At 45.1% G+C, this 13,601-nt stretch overlaps 1 protein-coding gene and 1 long non-coding RNA gene across 5 annotated transcripts in view; one reads left to right on the forward strand and one right to left on the reverse strand.

Moving 5' to 3' along the window:
* LOC131813158 (uncharacterized) overlaps window positions 1-13,601 on the forward strand; it is a 43,203-nt gene that overhangs the window by 18,397 nt on the left and 11,205 nt on the right. For 3 of the 4 annotated variants that reach the window (XR_009346642.1, XR_009346644.1, XR_009346643.1), the window contains exon 4: window positions 7,285-7,401. The exons of the other annotated variant lie outside the window; for it this stretch is intronic. This is a non-coding gene — a long non-coding RNA (uncharacterized LOC131813158). The remainder of the gene's footprint in view (window positions 1-7,284; window positions 7,402-13,601) is intronic. 4 annotated transcript variants of the gene reach the window in all.
* On the reverse strand, window positions 2,565-8,429 carry LOC131813154 (spermatogenesis-associated protein 31D1-like). The gene is made up of 4 exons (XM_059143375.1): window positions 8,055-8,429; window positions 7,073-7,118; window positions 6,483-6,543; window positions 2,565-6,213 (listed from the first exon to the last, which is right to left on the reverse strand). Exons 1-4 carry the CDS (start codon window positions 8,244-8,246, stop codon window positions 4,215-4,217), a joined length of 2,298 nt encoding a protein of 765 aa, XP_058999358.1. The 5' UTR covers window positions 8,247-8,429; the 3' UTR covers window positions 2,565-4,214.

The raw sequence follows: 13,601 nt of genomic DNA on the forward strand, positions 1-13,601 counted from the left end.
GACGCATAGCATATGTCTCAGAGATGGAAGGCAAGGTGTTTGTTTTTTTTTAATTTTTTATTTTTTATAAACATGTATTTTTATCCCCAGGGTTACAGGTCTGTGAATCAGCACTCACCAAAGCACATACCCTCCCCAATGTCCATAACCCCACCGCCCCTTCTCCCAACCCCCCTACCCCCAGCAACCCTCAGTTTGTTTTGTAAGATTAAGAGTCACTTATGGTTTGTCTCCTTCCCATTCCCATCTTGTTTCATTGATTCTTCTCCTACCCACTTAAGCCCCCATGTTGCATCACCACTTCCTCATATCAGGGAGATCATATGATAGTTGTCTTTCTCTGTTTGACTTATTTCGCTAAGCATGATACACTCTAGTTCCATCCATCTTGTCGCAAATGGCAAGATTTCATTTCTTTTGATGGCTGCATAGTATTCCATTGTGTATATATACCACATCTTCTTGATCCATTCTTCTGTTGATGGACATCTAGGTTCTTTCCATAGTTTGGCTATTGTGGACATTGCTGCTATAAACATTCGGGTGCACGTGCCCCTTTGGATCACTACGTTTGTATCTTTAGGGTAAATACCCAGTAGTGCAATTGCTGGGTCATAGGGCAGTTCTATTTTCAACATTCTGAGGAACCTCCATGCTGTTTTCCAGAGTGGCTGCACCAGCTTGCATTCCTACCAACAGTGTAGGAGGGTTCCCCTTTCTCCGCATACTCGCCAGCATCTGTCATTTCCTGACTTGTTGATTTTAGTCATTCTGACTGGTGTGAGGTGATATCTCATTGTGGTTTTGATTTGTATTTCCCTGATGCCGAGTGATATGCAGCACTTTTTCATGTGTCTGTTGGCCATCTGGATGTCTTCTTTGCAGAAATGACTGTTCATGTCCTCTGCCCATTTCTTGATTGGATTATTTGTTCTTTGGGTGTTGAGTTTGCTAAGTTCTTTATAGATTTTGGACACTAGTCCTTTATCTGATATGTCGTTTGCAAATATCTTCTCCCATTCTGTCAGCTGTCTTTTGATTTTGTTAACTGTTTCCTTTGCTGTGCAAAAGCTTTTGATCTTGATGAAATCCCAATAGTTCATTTTTGCCCTTGCTTCCCTAGGCAAGGTGTTTTAAAGGGGCTTTTGCACTTCACCCGCCCAATGATAACAGTACAAGTTGGGTGGCAGATATGTGCGAAGTCATGTTGTTATATGTGCTCTTGGACATGTTTCTGTAGTACAAGCCATTAAAAGAAAAAAAAAAATAGATGTAGTAAAACCATTAAATAAAAAACAACGATGTTGGGTGCCTCAAAGGGAGAGGGAGGAGGGGTCAGAAGGAGACCTGGCAAGGGTGGATCAGTCCATCAAGACCAGAAGTTAGCTCTCTGAATAAAGACATCTCAGAAAGTATATTTCCTTTGAGATTGGGAAGGAAACCTCTTTTCGTATAACAGGAAGGAAGAGGAAAAAGAAGAATGGGGAGACTTTTTTGAAAGGATTTGGGTTTGTTTTGTTTTGTGAGAGGCTCAATCACTACTTTCTTGCTCTTCTGTGAGCTCTGATCCAGCACATCCGCTGGGCAAGTGAAGATGGCCTAAGTTTGAGGAAAGTAAAGGAAATTTGAAATAGATCTGAGGGCCACCTGGGTGTCTCAGTCGGTTAAGAATCTGCCTTCGATTCCGGTGATGACCCGGGTGTCCTGGAATTGAGTCCTGATCCTGCTTGGTAGGAAGCCTGCTTCTCCCTCTACCTCTGTCACTCCCTCTGATTGTGCCCTTGCTCTCTGTCAAATAAAATAAATTAGATCTGAGTACACTGAGGAGAGAATGTACTAAGGAAATAGTGACCTAACTCCATTTATTTTGTTCAAGTTAATAAGTCTTGGATAAATATATGTGGAATGAATGAATGATTTCCAGGTAGTGCTGGGGCTGAATTTCATGTGGCATCAGTAGACTGAGTTGTGATTAGACTCAGTTTTGACATGGGAGATTTAATCCAACAATAATCAATTACATACAGAAAGGCATTTCTAAAAAAGGAAGAGAGACAAGATTTTTTCAGGCAGAAAGGACTGAAAGGGATTAGATCGGGTTGTCCATTTGTACTAGAGCCTGTTTTATTTTGTTTTGTTTTGTTTTGTTTTATCTAAAGAATGGCTGATGCAATATCACATTAGTGTCAGGTATGCAACTCTATGCTCTGCTGTGCTCACCACAACTGCAGCTACCACATGTCACCAGATAACGCTGCTCCAGTACCATGGACTCTATTTCCTATGCTGGACTGGTGGTTTTTACATGTTGGTTACTAACCAACAAGCCATCAGTTGTACCTTGGAGAGTGAGGAAAGGAAGAACAAGCCCTTGCTGGATAGGCAAGAAGTGGAAGGTGAATGATGTGAGTAGAAAAATTAACAGGGACATACAAGCTGGAAGGACAGGGGCATGAGGCAGAGGGACAGAATGTCAAACTATAGGATTCTGATTCCAGAAGTATTCCCAGTAATGAGCTCTACAGGGTTGCAAGAAGTGCACTGGATTGGCCATAATGGACTCTAAAATGAGATTATGTAGGAACCGGCAGGCTGGATTACTGGCTGGTCTGTCCGCATAGATGTTAGAGTCTCCTGCACCCCCTCCTCACCTCTTCAGGCTCCCTGCCCGGGGCCCCTTCCCACCTATTGTCCCACTCAGGGCCTCCACAGCATCAAATCTGCATTCTTTCTCTGACCCCCAACATTCAGATAGTGTAGGGTCAATGATAACCTGGACAAGAAGCTACAAGTGTACAAGTGTGGTAGTGAGAGAGATAATGGACAACTTTTTTTTTTTTAACTTTTTATTTATTTTCAGTATAACAGTATTCATTATTTTTGCAGCACACCCAGTGCTTCATGCAATCCATGCCCTCTCTAATACCCACCACCTGGTCCCCCCAGCCTCCCACACCCTGTCCCTTCAAAACCCTCTGACAACTGGTTTTTTGTTTTAGCACTGAGCAGTCCTGAGACTGTCCAGAAGACTACCTCAGGTGTTCTCTAGCACACTCACCCCATTTTGAGTCCCAGTCTGAGATGGAGTTGCCCTCCCTACAGAGCCCTGTTTTAAATGTGGGAATGTGTGCCATCATGGACCCCCCCCCCCAAACTAAAGCATTCCATGGAGTTCCATGGTAAGCCCCCAAACATCTGTATCCTGGTACACAGTCTAGAATTCACCTCTGGTTCATAAGTTGCACGTGTTCTGGGGAAGAGCTACCATGGCTCCGCTAAGGCCGTGAATATTGAAGGTGGCATACCGCCATCCTAGCCATAGTAAAGGCCGTATCTTATATATTGTCATCGTGTGTGGATGGAAGGCAGGCACCAAGATCACCTTCCCCCAAAGGGGATGCCATGCCTGACAGCCTGCAGGTATTGCTTGCATACTCAAATAACAGAGCCATGACTTTTTGGTATAAGGCATCAGTAGGCTGTGCCAGATTCCAGTCTGCCTCAAAGTGGTGGTGCCTGGATCAGACGAGGAAGGAGGGAAGCAGGACAGAGTCCTGAGAAGGGGATGATTAGACATAAACTTCTGTTCTACCAGCAAGGTTTCTCTTTCAACTTTTCATTTCATCAAAGGTGTCTTATCCTGGAAGGTGGTAGCTGCCTTGTCAACATTCCTATCACTAACAGCTAAGTGACCCAACCAGCCCAAGAACAACACCCCATCCCCCGAAAACACTCCCACTCAGAGTTCATCCACCTGTGGGATCCTCTGATCACTGACTTCTAAGTCATAATTAAGCTAACACAGTAACAGTGAAGAAACATCAGTGTCTTAATCATTATTTTCTGAAAGCTATACCTGTCTTTGATTCTCCTCCGATATAGAAGACTTACTGTAAAGGGTGTAAAGCATTCAGGGGGAGAGGTGTGAGCTACTGTATATTTTCAGGAAGGCTAAGCCATGGGACAGGAGAGAGAGCCCATCAGAGGGAGAATGGGCTTTGGGGGCTTTCGGGGGCACATGATACATATTTCCCAAGAGGTCCAGGAGATTGGTCACCTTTTAGAAGATGAAGGAAGCAATCAATAACGGCTGAACTGATTTGCCCAAAACCATTGCTCCCAAGACAGTACACAGAACAGACAACATGTTACTAGAGAAATATTTACTCTGTGGGCACACCACCAGGTTCTGGCTGCTTCCCCTTTATGCCTGGTTACTGTCCCCTTCCAGTATCGGCATTTGCACTTTTGACCTTTGGCTCCCATGTGAGCACACCTTGCCTTGTAGGCCGTCTGAGTGCACCTTGCCTTTTAGGCGGCCTTGGGGGCCATCTGTTGCCTATGGAGTCACGTTGGACAGATGTAGGAGTCTGATGGGTTATATTAGAGGCTAATGGCCTCAAAATTCTTTGTTCCTCCTTGCCCGCAGTTGAGGTGGCAGGGAAAGGATGATCGGGGATGGGGGCTGAATTTGCTGTTCCTGCTTTGTGTCCACGGAGTGATGTCAAGCTTCCATTAAACTCTTTGTATTTAAAGTGCTGTATGGATTCAAGGACCCTAGGGGGAAGGCCCCAAGTCACCCTCTTATTAAGCTTTTTAATATGATCTTCCAGCGTCTGTGCTGCCGTAGGTGTAACAAGGGGAAGCTCCTGGAAGTTATTCAGGGAGTCATCCTCAACCTGTGATGGTGGCAAACTTCCCTGTCTTCTTTCTTTCTGGGATTTGTTAGAAGTGAGTGATGTCTGCTCCACGGAGTGCCATGAATTATGGAGAGTTTTCACAGCATTAAGTTGTCTCTGTCCCGTAGTCTCCACAGCCACCATCGAGTTTTTCACGGATGGGCTATGTTCTTGGTCAGAACCATACCCCATATCATTCTCGGTGTTGTGTCCCTGATCCTTCTCCAGATCATTCTCGGTGTTGTGTCCCTGATCCTTGTCCAGGTCATCTTTGCAGGAACTCTCCTCTAGCAGAACTTCTGGGAGCTCCACATAGACGCTTTTTGACATACTCCTTCTGATCGGACTCTTATTAGAGATTGACGAGCGTCCACCATGGCGCTGAGACTCAGGTAGCTGTGGAAGAGTCAGTGCTAGAGACTCATAGATCCTGCGGGTTAGGCCCCTCTGGTGTAGGATGAGCCTGTCTTCAAGATGAGACTCCAGTTTTCTCCGAAGCTCTTCATTCAGAGGAAACTGCCCAGGGGGGACAGAAACTGCAGCATGAGCCTTGGTGGCCTTGTGGCTGAAACAAGGGTTAGACGCAGAAGAACAGTAGTCCTCCTGGGATCTTTGGACTATAGTGGGTAAACCCCACACACGTTTCTGTATCTTCTGCAACACGTTCGATTCTAGATGTTCCATTTCTGTTGATGGCAGACTCTCAGACTCATTTTGAGGTCTGTGGAAACAAGCTCCACAGATTTTGATGTCAGGTAGAGGACCAGATGGCAGGATTGGGAGTGGGGATTGAAGGTGGGCCTGGGGCTGGACATGAGGGAGAGGTAGGGGCTGGGTTTGAGGCAGGAGTTGAGGCGGGTTCTGAGGCAAGGATGGAGGAAGTGGATGGGGAACTCCTGGGGATTCCTGCTCTGGGGAGGCAGCAGGGAAGAAGGACCCACTTGGAGTTTGGAGACCCCAGAAGAACTGGATGGGGGTTTGCTGTAAATGGCCCTCTTCCGAGGTGGTAGGATATGGACACTGCTCCCACAACTCCGGTAAGGGGCTGACATCTTGGGAAAGGGTATTTAGAGACACTGTCTCTGTTTGGACGCTACGGTCCACTGTATGGGCATGATGGGGTGGGACAGGAGGTGGAAAGGCAGGGGGCTGGGCTGGGAAATGGTCCATTGGGAATTTGGAATCCAAGGGAGGAAAGGGCTCTGGTGGCACAGAATCACCCGGTGGTGAGGGTGGAAAGAAATCAGCCACAGGGATCACTGGGTTAGGTGAGAAGATGGAGGCAGGTGGTGGGGAAGACTCAGACAGCGAAGCTGGTATTAGCTCTCCTGGAGGGACTGCTGAGAAGTCAGTGGAGAGAGTGAATGATGAAGAAGTCACAGAAGCTGTGGAAGCCAAGGGAGTAGAATCTTCCAGAGCCTGCAGGAACAGCAGCCGATCGATCTCAGCAGATGTGCTGTTACATATCTCACAGGAGGGGTCTGGACATAACAGTTGACGAAAGTGGATGGTATCATGATGCCGGCCGAGGGGGCTGCAGGAGACAGGAGGTAAAAAACTGCAGCCAGGACCAGAACAAGGGGAGGCGGCCATGCAGACCTGACAAGGGAGGGGCCACCTGAAGCCTGCTATCCCTTCACAATGCCCCACTTTTATGACCTGGCAGTGTACTCAGTAGCATTCACCCCAATATCTGTTCCTATGGCTTCCCCCACCCCATGGCTATGACAGACTGCAGTGAATCCTGCAATTGCATAAAACCTGCTCTAAGAGGCAATAGGATCAAGGGGGAAAACTGGTCACCTTCTTAAAATCGAGATCAGCTTCCGGGCCTCCTCCACTTCCCGTTGGTACCATCTGCCATCTGGGGAAACAGGAGACTGTGTTATATAGTGAAAGCAGAAACATAGGTATTAATCCAGGAGTCCCCTTATAGGACAGCCTTGGGATGTTGGACTCTGAAAGCCCCAACAATCAATAGATGAGGGCAAATGGCCAGTGATGTGAAGCTGGTTAGTAATCTAGCTTTCATGTAAATTATCCATGTGATGATCAGACCACCTCTATGAAGCAGAGAGGTCAGGGAAGACTCCTGAAGGTCCATGATGTCAGAGAGCTTTCACAAAGTCAGGAGACAGAAGTTCTGACTCGTCATCTCACATGGCCACCTAGTGGGAAGCACTCGTCCAGATCCATCACTGCTTCATGCTCAGTAATGGTCAGAGCAGGGATCTGAGAAGGGTTTTGCACTCTGGCTACATTTCCATGAGCCTCTCCTCTGAGGGAATGTATCTAGAAGCTCGCATCCTCAGAGTTCATGGACCGGGCCCTCATGGAGAGGACAGCAAGGATCAGCCTTGGAGAGAGCTCAGGTGGAATAGGCAGAACCTTACCTTCCAGTGTCCCTCCTTTCCTCCTTCTCTTGGCTCTGCCCTGATGCTAGAAGAAAAATGAACAATGAGGGGGGTTGGGATCCATGTCTTACTCTTCTCTCAGAAATGGAAATGTCCTTTATGCAAGAATTCTAGGACTTAAGTAGAACTTTGTGTTCCTTGCTTTTTTCAGTTTTAAAGAGGATAAAATGTTGTCAATATTTACTCCTTAGAAAACCCAGGGGACGACTTTGTCTAGGAGGTCCACACTTGGTATTCCCAATCAGAATTCCTTTGTTCATTGAGGACATAGAAAAGGAAGCCCAACAGTCACACCTGTGCTGCCTCAGGTAGGACCCTGTAAACTAGGTCATAGCTCCGACCTCACTGTCTTCTCAGAGGCTTAGCAGTGTTCTCCTGATCAGCTCAGCATGAAGGAAGGCTTGATCGAGTGATGCTGGACATGGGAATGTGACTTGATATGGTCGAGTGCTGGGAAACTTTGTTCTCTTACACAGACCCCATCCTCTCAAAATAACCCAATCCAGGACTACAGAATCCCTGAGTTTGGGATCTTATCCAAGAACCACCACCATACCCAGATAGACTGTAGTTTCAATTAGAACCCCTAGTACTTTCTTAACACTTACCCCTGCCCAGGCCTCTTTTCCTAGAGGAGTGAATGTCTGTTCTCTTAAGACTTCCCATTTTAGGTGTTTCTCCCACTCTACCAAACTCCTTTTAAAACCTGGGATTAGGGCTCCTGGATGGCTCAGTTGGCTAAGTGTCTGCCTTGGGGTCAGGTCAGGGTTCCAGGGTCTTGGGATCTAGCTCCACATTGCACTCCCTGTTTTGCCCTCCCTCTGCCCCTCTACCGCACTTGTGCTCTCTTCGTCTTAAATAAAATCTAAAAAAAAAAAAAAAGGAATAAGATTTGGGATTAGAAATGGAAACCATAATAATCCATGTTGAGTTCCCCCCCCCCCCTCCAAGGTTTTCTTACCTTTTGGGTAGTTTTGATTTTCCAATTTGGAAATGGAATCCCCACCAGGTAGCACAGGAACAGAAGGAGCAATCCCAAACCACACAGGAAGGTGAAGTTGGGATCAATCTCCCAACATGTTGAGCCAGAGCTCAGACATGTTTTGGTATCGCTATTCATAAATGAGAGAACATTCCAGTGTTGGAAATCCATAGTCTAAATCACAAGACAGCCTATACTGTGCACACGCTGAATATATATCCTCCCCAGGCTTACATCACAGAGCACTGTCACAAAGAGTTTCTGAGGGTGAGGGAGGGGACAGTTGAACAAGGTGTGTCCAGAGCCCCTCCCCACCTACTAGCTCAGAAGACCCCTCCATCCTCCTGGTCCTTCAGGTCTGCCATCCTATTTTCCTACTCCTTTTCATCACTTATGAAACTTATGAAATTTTCTGTCGTTCCATGTATAATTCATATGTTACCTGGGTCCCTCTTCACTGTTTGAGAACTTGGCTTTGGTCTTACCAGGTCTGTGCCTTGAAAGTCTGCAAGGCTACCTGGAGTTTTTGCTTGTACCCTGGATCACATAGGTCCTCAGAACCAGCTTTCATATACAGTGTGTTTGCCTGCGGCACCTGGGTGGCTCAGTCGGCTAAGTAATCACCCTCAGCTCAGGTCATGATCTGAGGGTTCTGAGATCAAGCTCCACATTTGGCTCCTTGCTCCACGGCACGGGGAGCCTGATTCCCCCACTCCCTCTGCCTGTAGCTCCCCTGATTGTGTGCTCTCTGTCAAATAAATAAAACCTTTAAAAGAAAATGTGTTTGGCTTCCATGAGCCCAGATAGTGACCTTAATGTTCTTTCACACTCACTTAGTTCCGTACATGTTGCACAGCACATTTCAGTTTTTGTTTCATTCGGCCTTTAGTATCTTCCGTCAGAGAGGCTGACTCCATTAAACTCAATAATGCATTATTCAATAATCCCAAAACTAAAGTCAATGTAAAATGACTGTAAATAATTAAACCTTCAAATAGTCTTGGGGGTAACTGTGTAGCACTCGTATTCCTAAAGTTAGTGAAGCTAAACTGCATAAAAGGTTTGGGGACAAGCTAACACACACACACATACACACACACACACCCTTTGACAAAACAATCCAGTATATTTCATATTGAAGAATAAAGTGTTTTCTCCTTTTATTTCAGTATTTCATAAAATATTGACCCCAGGTCTTCTTACTCTACCTAAAATACTGTGTTCTGTACATCAACACCCTAATAGTTGTACAAGTTCCTTCTCAGTGAGTTGCAGCCCTGTAACAAATGCCATAGACCGGGTGGTTTAAACGACACACATATATTTTTCATAATTCGGGAGGACGGGAATTCCAAGGTCAAGGCACAGAAGATTCAGTGTCTGTTGACACCTTCCTCCTGATTCACACGCAGGTGCATCTTTTCCCTACAACCTGATGTGGCAGAAAAAGTGGGTGAGAGGTTTCTGGGGTCTCTATTCTAAGGACACTAAACTCATTTATGAGGGCCCCTCCCTCATGACCTAATCACCTTCCAAAGTCCCCATCTCCTAATACCATCACACTGGGATTAGGGTTTCATCATATGAATTTGGGGAGGAGCACAAACATACAGTTCATAAACTCCCCAAAGGCTGGGATAGGTTACAGGCTGCTAAGTAAGCTACTGATCCCCTCCTGTGGTGGCAGGGTGGGACCCAGGAGTGTCACAGCCTTCCTGCAGAACGTAGTCTTGAAGATCCTCACCTGATTGCCCTTGTGGGCCTTGTATATCCTTTCCTAGGAGCGCCTTACAGGAAAAGCGGTTGAGAAGCTCCACCCTAGATTATCATCCCCACCTATGTTTGAAAATCAACTACCTGTGACAGGTTTTCCAGGTTCCTTTTTGTCAGGTTTAAATAATCCCACTCTTCCTCCATCTTCTTTTATCTTCACAGCAGCTGTCCTCTGAACTGCTCCTAACTTCTCACGTCTTTCTTAAACTGGGATGCCCTTTATTTGACACTCCTGGCCTAGCATTATGAACTTGGTCATCTGTGAAAGGGTAGGACAGCCTTTACCCTGGCCCAGCAGAGTCTCTTTTTGGTTCTGCAGGAACAGGTCACCTGCCTGGATGATCAGACCTGCCCAGAGGCACCGCTTCTTCCTCATCCTGACATGCAGTCTCAGCCACATTTTAATATTTAATAAATAGTTACTTTTGGAAGCCGAGAGATGCCTAGTTCAGAGCCCTCAGTGAGACTTAATTTTGATAGGAGAAGGGGGAGTAGTAGGAGAATAATGTTAATGATTCTAGTAATAATGCCCCAATTTTAATGTGAATAGAGAAAGATAGTCTTGTACTGTACTGAATACATCCTGTTTCCCAGTCACCTCCATGCTATGAAAAATGGCAATACTTAAGATACAGCAGAGAGCAATAAAAGTCATCTTCTCCAATCTGAAGCAGGTATCATGGTCTTATTAAAAATTTTCTACACTACAGAGGATGATGCTATAATAATGGGAGATTTTCTATGAAGTGAATATTGGCATCCTAAACTAAGTCAGACCTTTCAGTCCACTCTAGAGTGTCTAGAGTCCTGAAGCTTGGCTTTGACACAGTGTTTTTATTTTCATGTCAATGCTCTACTCCACTGTGCTCTAAGAATAAAGTGTAAGTATAAAAATGATGGCTGGTAGCCCTCCTTTGAAAATTGTTTTCAAGTTGCAGCGATCCAATTTCAAATTAATTATAGCATAGGGTAACAAGAGGCCCAAGGATGAGGATGTACCTTATCCAAAAGTTGCCAGTCACTTGTGCGACCTTGAATACATTCCTTAACATTTTGGGATCTCAGCATTTCCAACTAACTTGGAAGTAATTGTAGAGGCCACTTTCAGGCAATCAACTTGAACAATGGAAACATGAGTCAGGCCGAAGGGCCCACAGTGACACACTGGCTGAGTTCGAACAAGCCCAGTGGGTGGCCCACATCAAAATATCCCTAAGCCCTAGCTGATCAATAGGTTACTTACACCCGGACACAGGTACCAAAAAAGGAAAATTCTGTATGTTCCCATACCTCCTCACCTCCCCCCCTATAACGACAGCCTGCCGCAGTCTCTGTTCTGCTGTCCTGCCTGCTGCTCCCTTGCAGTGTGCTCAAGGTGTATTCTATCTCCTTTGTTCTGCCTTAGGTGATTTCTTTTACCACTCATGCCATATAGGCTTCCACTAGATCGGCTCACCTCACATTTGGAGACCCCCATCCAATCAGGAGACCCCATAGTAATTAGGCTTGTAAATACTTTTAGTGCTACACTGGAATCAAAAGATGGGTTGTGGTTCCTACTTTAAGGTAGCTCTGCTGTTACTGGTCTTCTCACGAAAAGCTGAGAGTCCTGCCTTGTTCTTGAATCAGATCCCAAGACTATAATATTTAAAAAGACCTGTGGCCCCTAGGGGGCTCAGTTGGTTAAGGTTAAGCATCAGACTCATAATTTCCACTCAGGTCAGGATCTCCTGTGTCTTCAGATCGAGCCCCAGGTGGGGCTCCCTGAATGGCAGGGAGGCTGCTTGAGATTCTCTCCCTCTCTCTGCCTCTCCCCCTACTTCCATGTGCATGTGCACACTCTCTCTTCCCAATGAGTGAATAAATCTTGAATGAATGAATAAATGAATAAACCTGTCCAAAAGAACTATACTTATACCTGTGGTGAACACAGCATAATGGAAAAACTTGTCCAATCACTGAGTTGTACATCTGAAACTAAGGCAATATTGGGTATCAACTATATGCAAATAAAAAATAAAAATGACATAAATACTGTAAAAAGTAAAAAGAATTGTTCACTCATGTGAAGAAAGAATCCTGCTTAAAAAATCAACTTTAGTTTAGGTAACTGGATGTGTCAAAAGAAAAGTAGTAAATTGAGGCTTTTCTTCCTTTCTTCTGAAAAAAAAAAACTTGGGAGATACCCAAACCTCTGAATGCAGTCCCAGAAACTGGTTTGGAGATCAGCGTAATTAGAAAGGAGAAAAATGAAGGAAAGAAAAGTTAAAGGGATGTAGGGGAAAAAGGAAAAAAAAAGAAAAACCTGAAAACAAAACAATCTATTTCATACCACTCAGAGTGTGGTCCTTGGCTTAGTCACATTGGCATCACCCAAGAACTGTTCTAGAGTACAGAATCTCAGACATCACGCTGATCTGTTGTAGGGATGGTATTGGTGCATGGATCCTTTTCATCTGCCAATGTGCCCATCCTTTAGCTGCTGCAAGTGCTTGCTGCTAACAACTCACAGCTGGCCCTTTATCTAGAGAGTTACCCCTGGCCAAACAGGAGCTTCAGCACTTGGAAAGGTTACATAGTACCCACCCAACAAACTTCAGTTAACAGTTGACTGGTACCAAGGGATGAAAGCCTGGTTCCTCATCTTACAGTGAGATTACTTAGTGCAGGGTGTGTTCCAAAACTTCCTCCTGGGTTCAGACTAAAGCTTGTCTTTGATCGAGACCATTATTCATGATTTTATGGCCAGCTCTGTCAGGCACTGTTCACTCCTTTTCTCCTAAGAATACTCCTCTAGTGACTTGAATAAGAATCCCCATGTCACGCTCCACTTTTAAAAAACTCAACCTAAGTTGGTTTGTCCTAGAAATAGATCTGAGAAGCAGAAGCTAAGGATAGAATTTTGTAGTTAGATCTAACTTGCCAGCTGGATCACGAGTGGTAGGTGATATACTGATAGTCTTTGGGACGCTGTAACAGGCAACTACTAAGACTTTCACTTGAGGGGAATGGGATGAGATGCAGGTGGAGGGGATGCACTAACCGGCACAATTTCTTAGGCACTGGAGAGATATGGGCAAGTAGCAACTCTAAAGACTGTGAAACTGAGTGGCTGTTGCTAAGTACCATTGACTTAGTGAAAAAGAAAATGACAGGTTCAGACCTCTTAATAATTCAAAGTAAAGTGTGAGTGTCAGAGGCCTCCTTGGTAGGTTTTGAAAAGATTCTCATCACCCGAAGCCAGAGGGTGGAAATGGTTGTAGACAGAGAACTTAAGTGTGATATTGGCAGAGCTTTGAAGAATTCTTGGCCTCAGCAAATCTCCCATGACATTACAGGACCTAGAGAGGGAGAGTAGACACATACATTGATAGCCATAATAATGGCGATAATAACTAAATGATAACTAAATGATAAACAGTTACTCCCATTATTTTTTCCCCAAGGGAAACTGGGGTTTAAAGGAATTAAGTAACTTGTCCAAATTTGCATAATTAATGAATGGCACTGTGAGACCCCACACCCAAGTCATATAGCTGCACATCATATGTCGTATTTTCCGCAACAGAAAAGTGGTTTTAATCTTTCATTTGCAACATAAGTAGATAAGGATACCCTAATTCCTAATTTTATGGAAGTTTGCCTTATGCGAGGGGAGGGGTTGGGTGTCATGGGATGCATCGGAGGACAAGGACACAAAACCAGCACTTTAGACTCCAGCCCCTGTACCTGTCTAGTGAGCCTTTCATTTCC

The sequence above is a fragment of the Mustela lutreola genome, chromosome 12 (genome assembly GCF_030435805.1).
Source record: "Mustela lutreola isolate mMusLut2 chromosome 12, mMusLut2.pri, whole genome shotgun sequence".
Taxonomy (NCBI): Eukaryota; Metazoa; Chordata; class Mammalia; order Carnivora; family Mustelidae; genus Mustela; species Mustela lutreola.

Coding starts and splice junctions, on each gene's coding strand:
- LOC131813154 (XM_059143375.1), bottom strand. CDS start 8,246: ATGGATTTCCAACACTGGAATGTTCTCTCATTTATGAATAGCGATACC. Junction 6,544..7,072: donor GAAAGGAGGGACACTGGAAG/GTAAGGTTCTGC, acceptor CTGTTTCCCCAG/ATGGCAGATGGTACCAACGG. Junction 6,214..6,482: donor CTGATCTCGATTTTAAGAAG/GTGACCAGTTTT, acceptor TGTCTCCTGCAG/CCCCCTCGGCCGGCATCATG.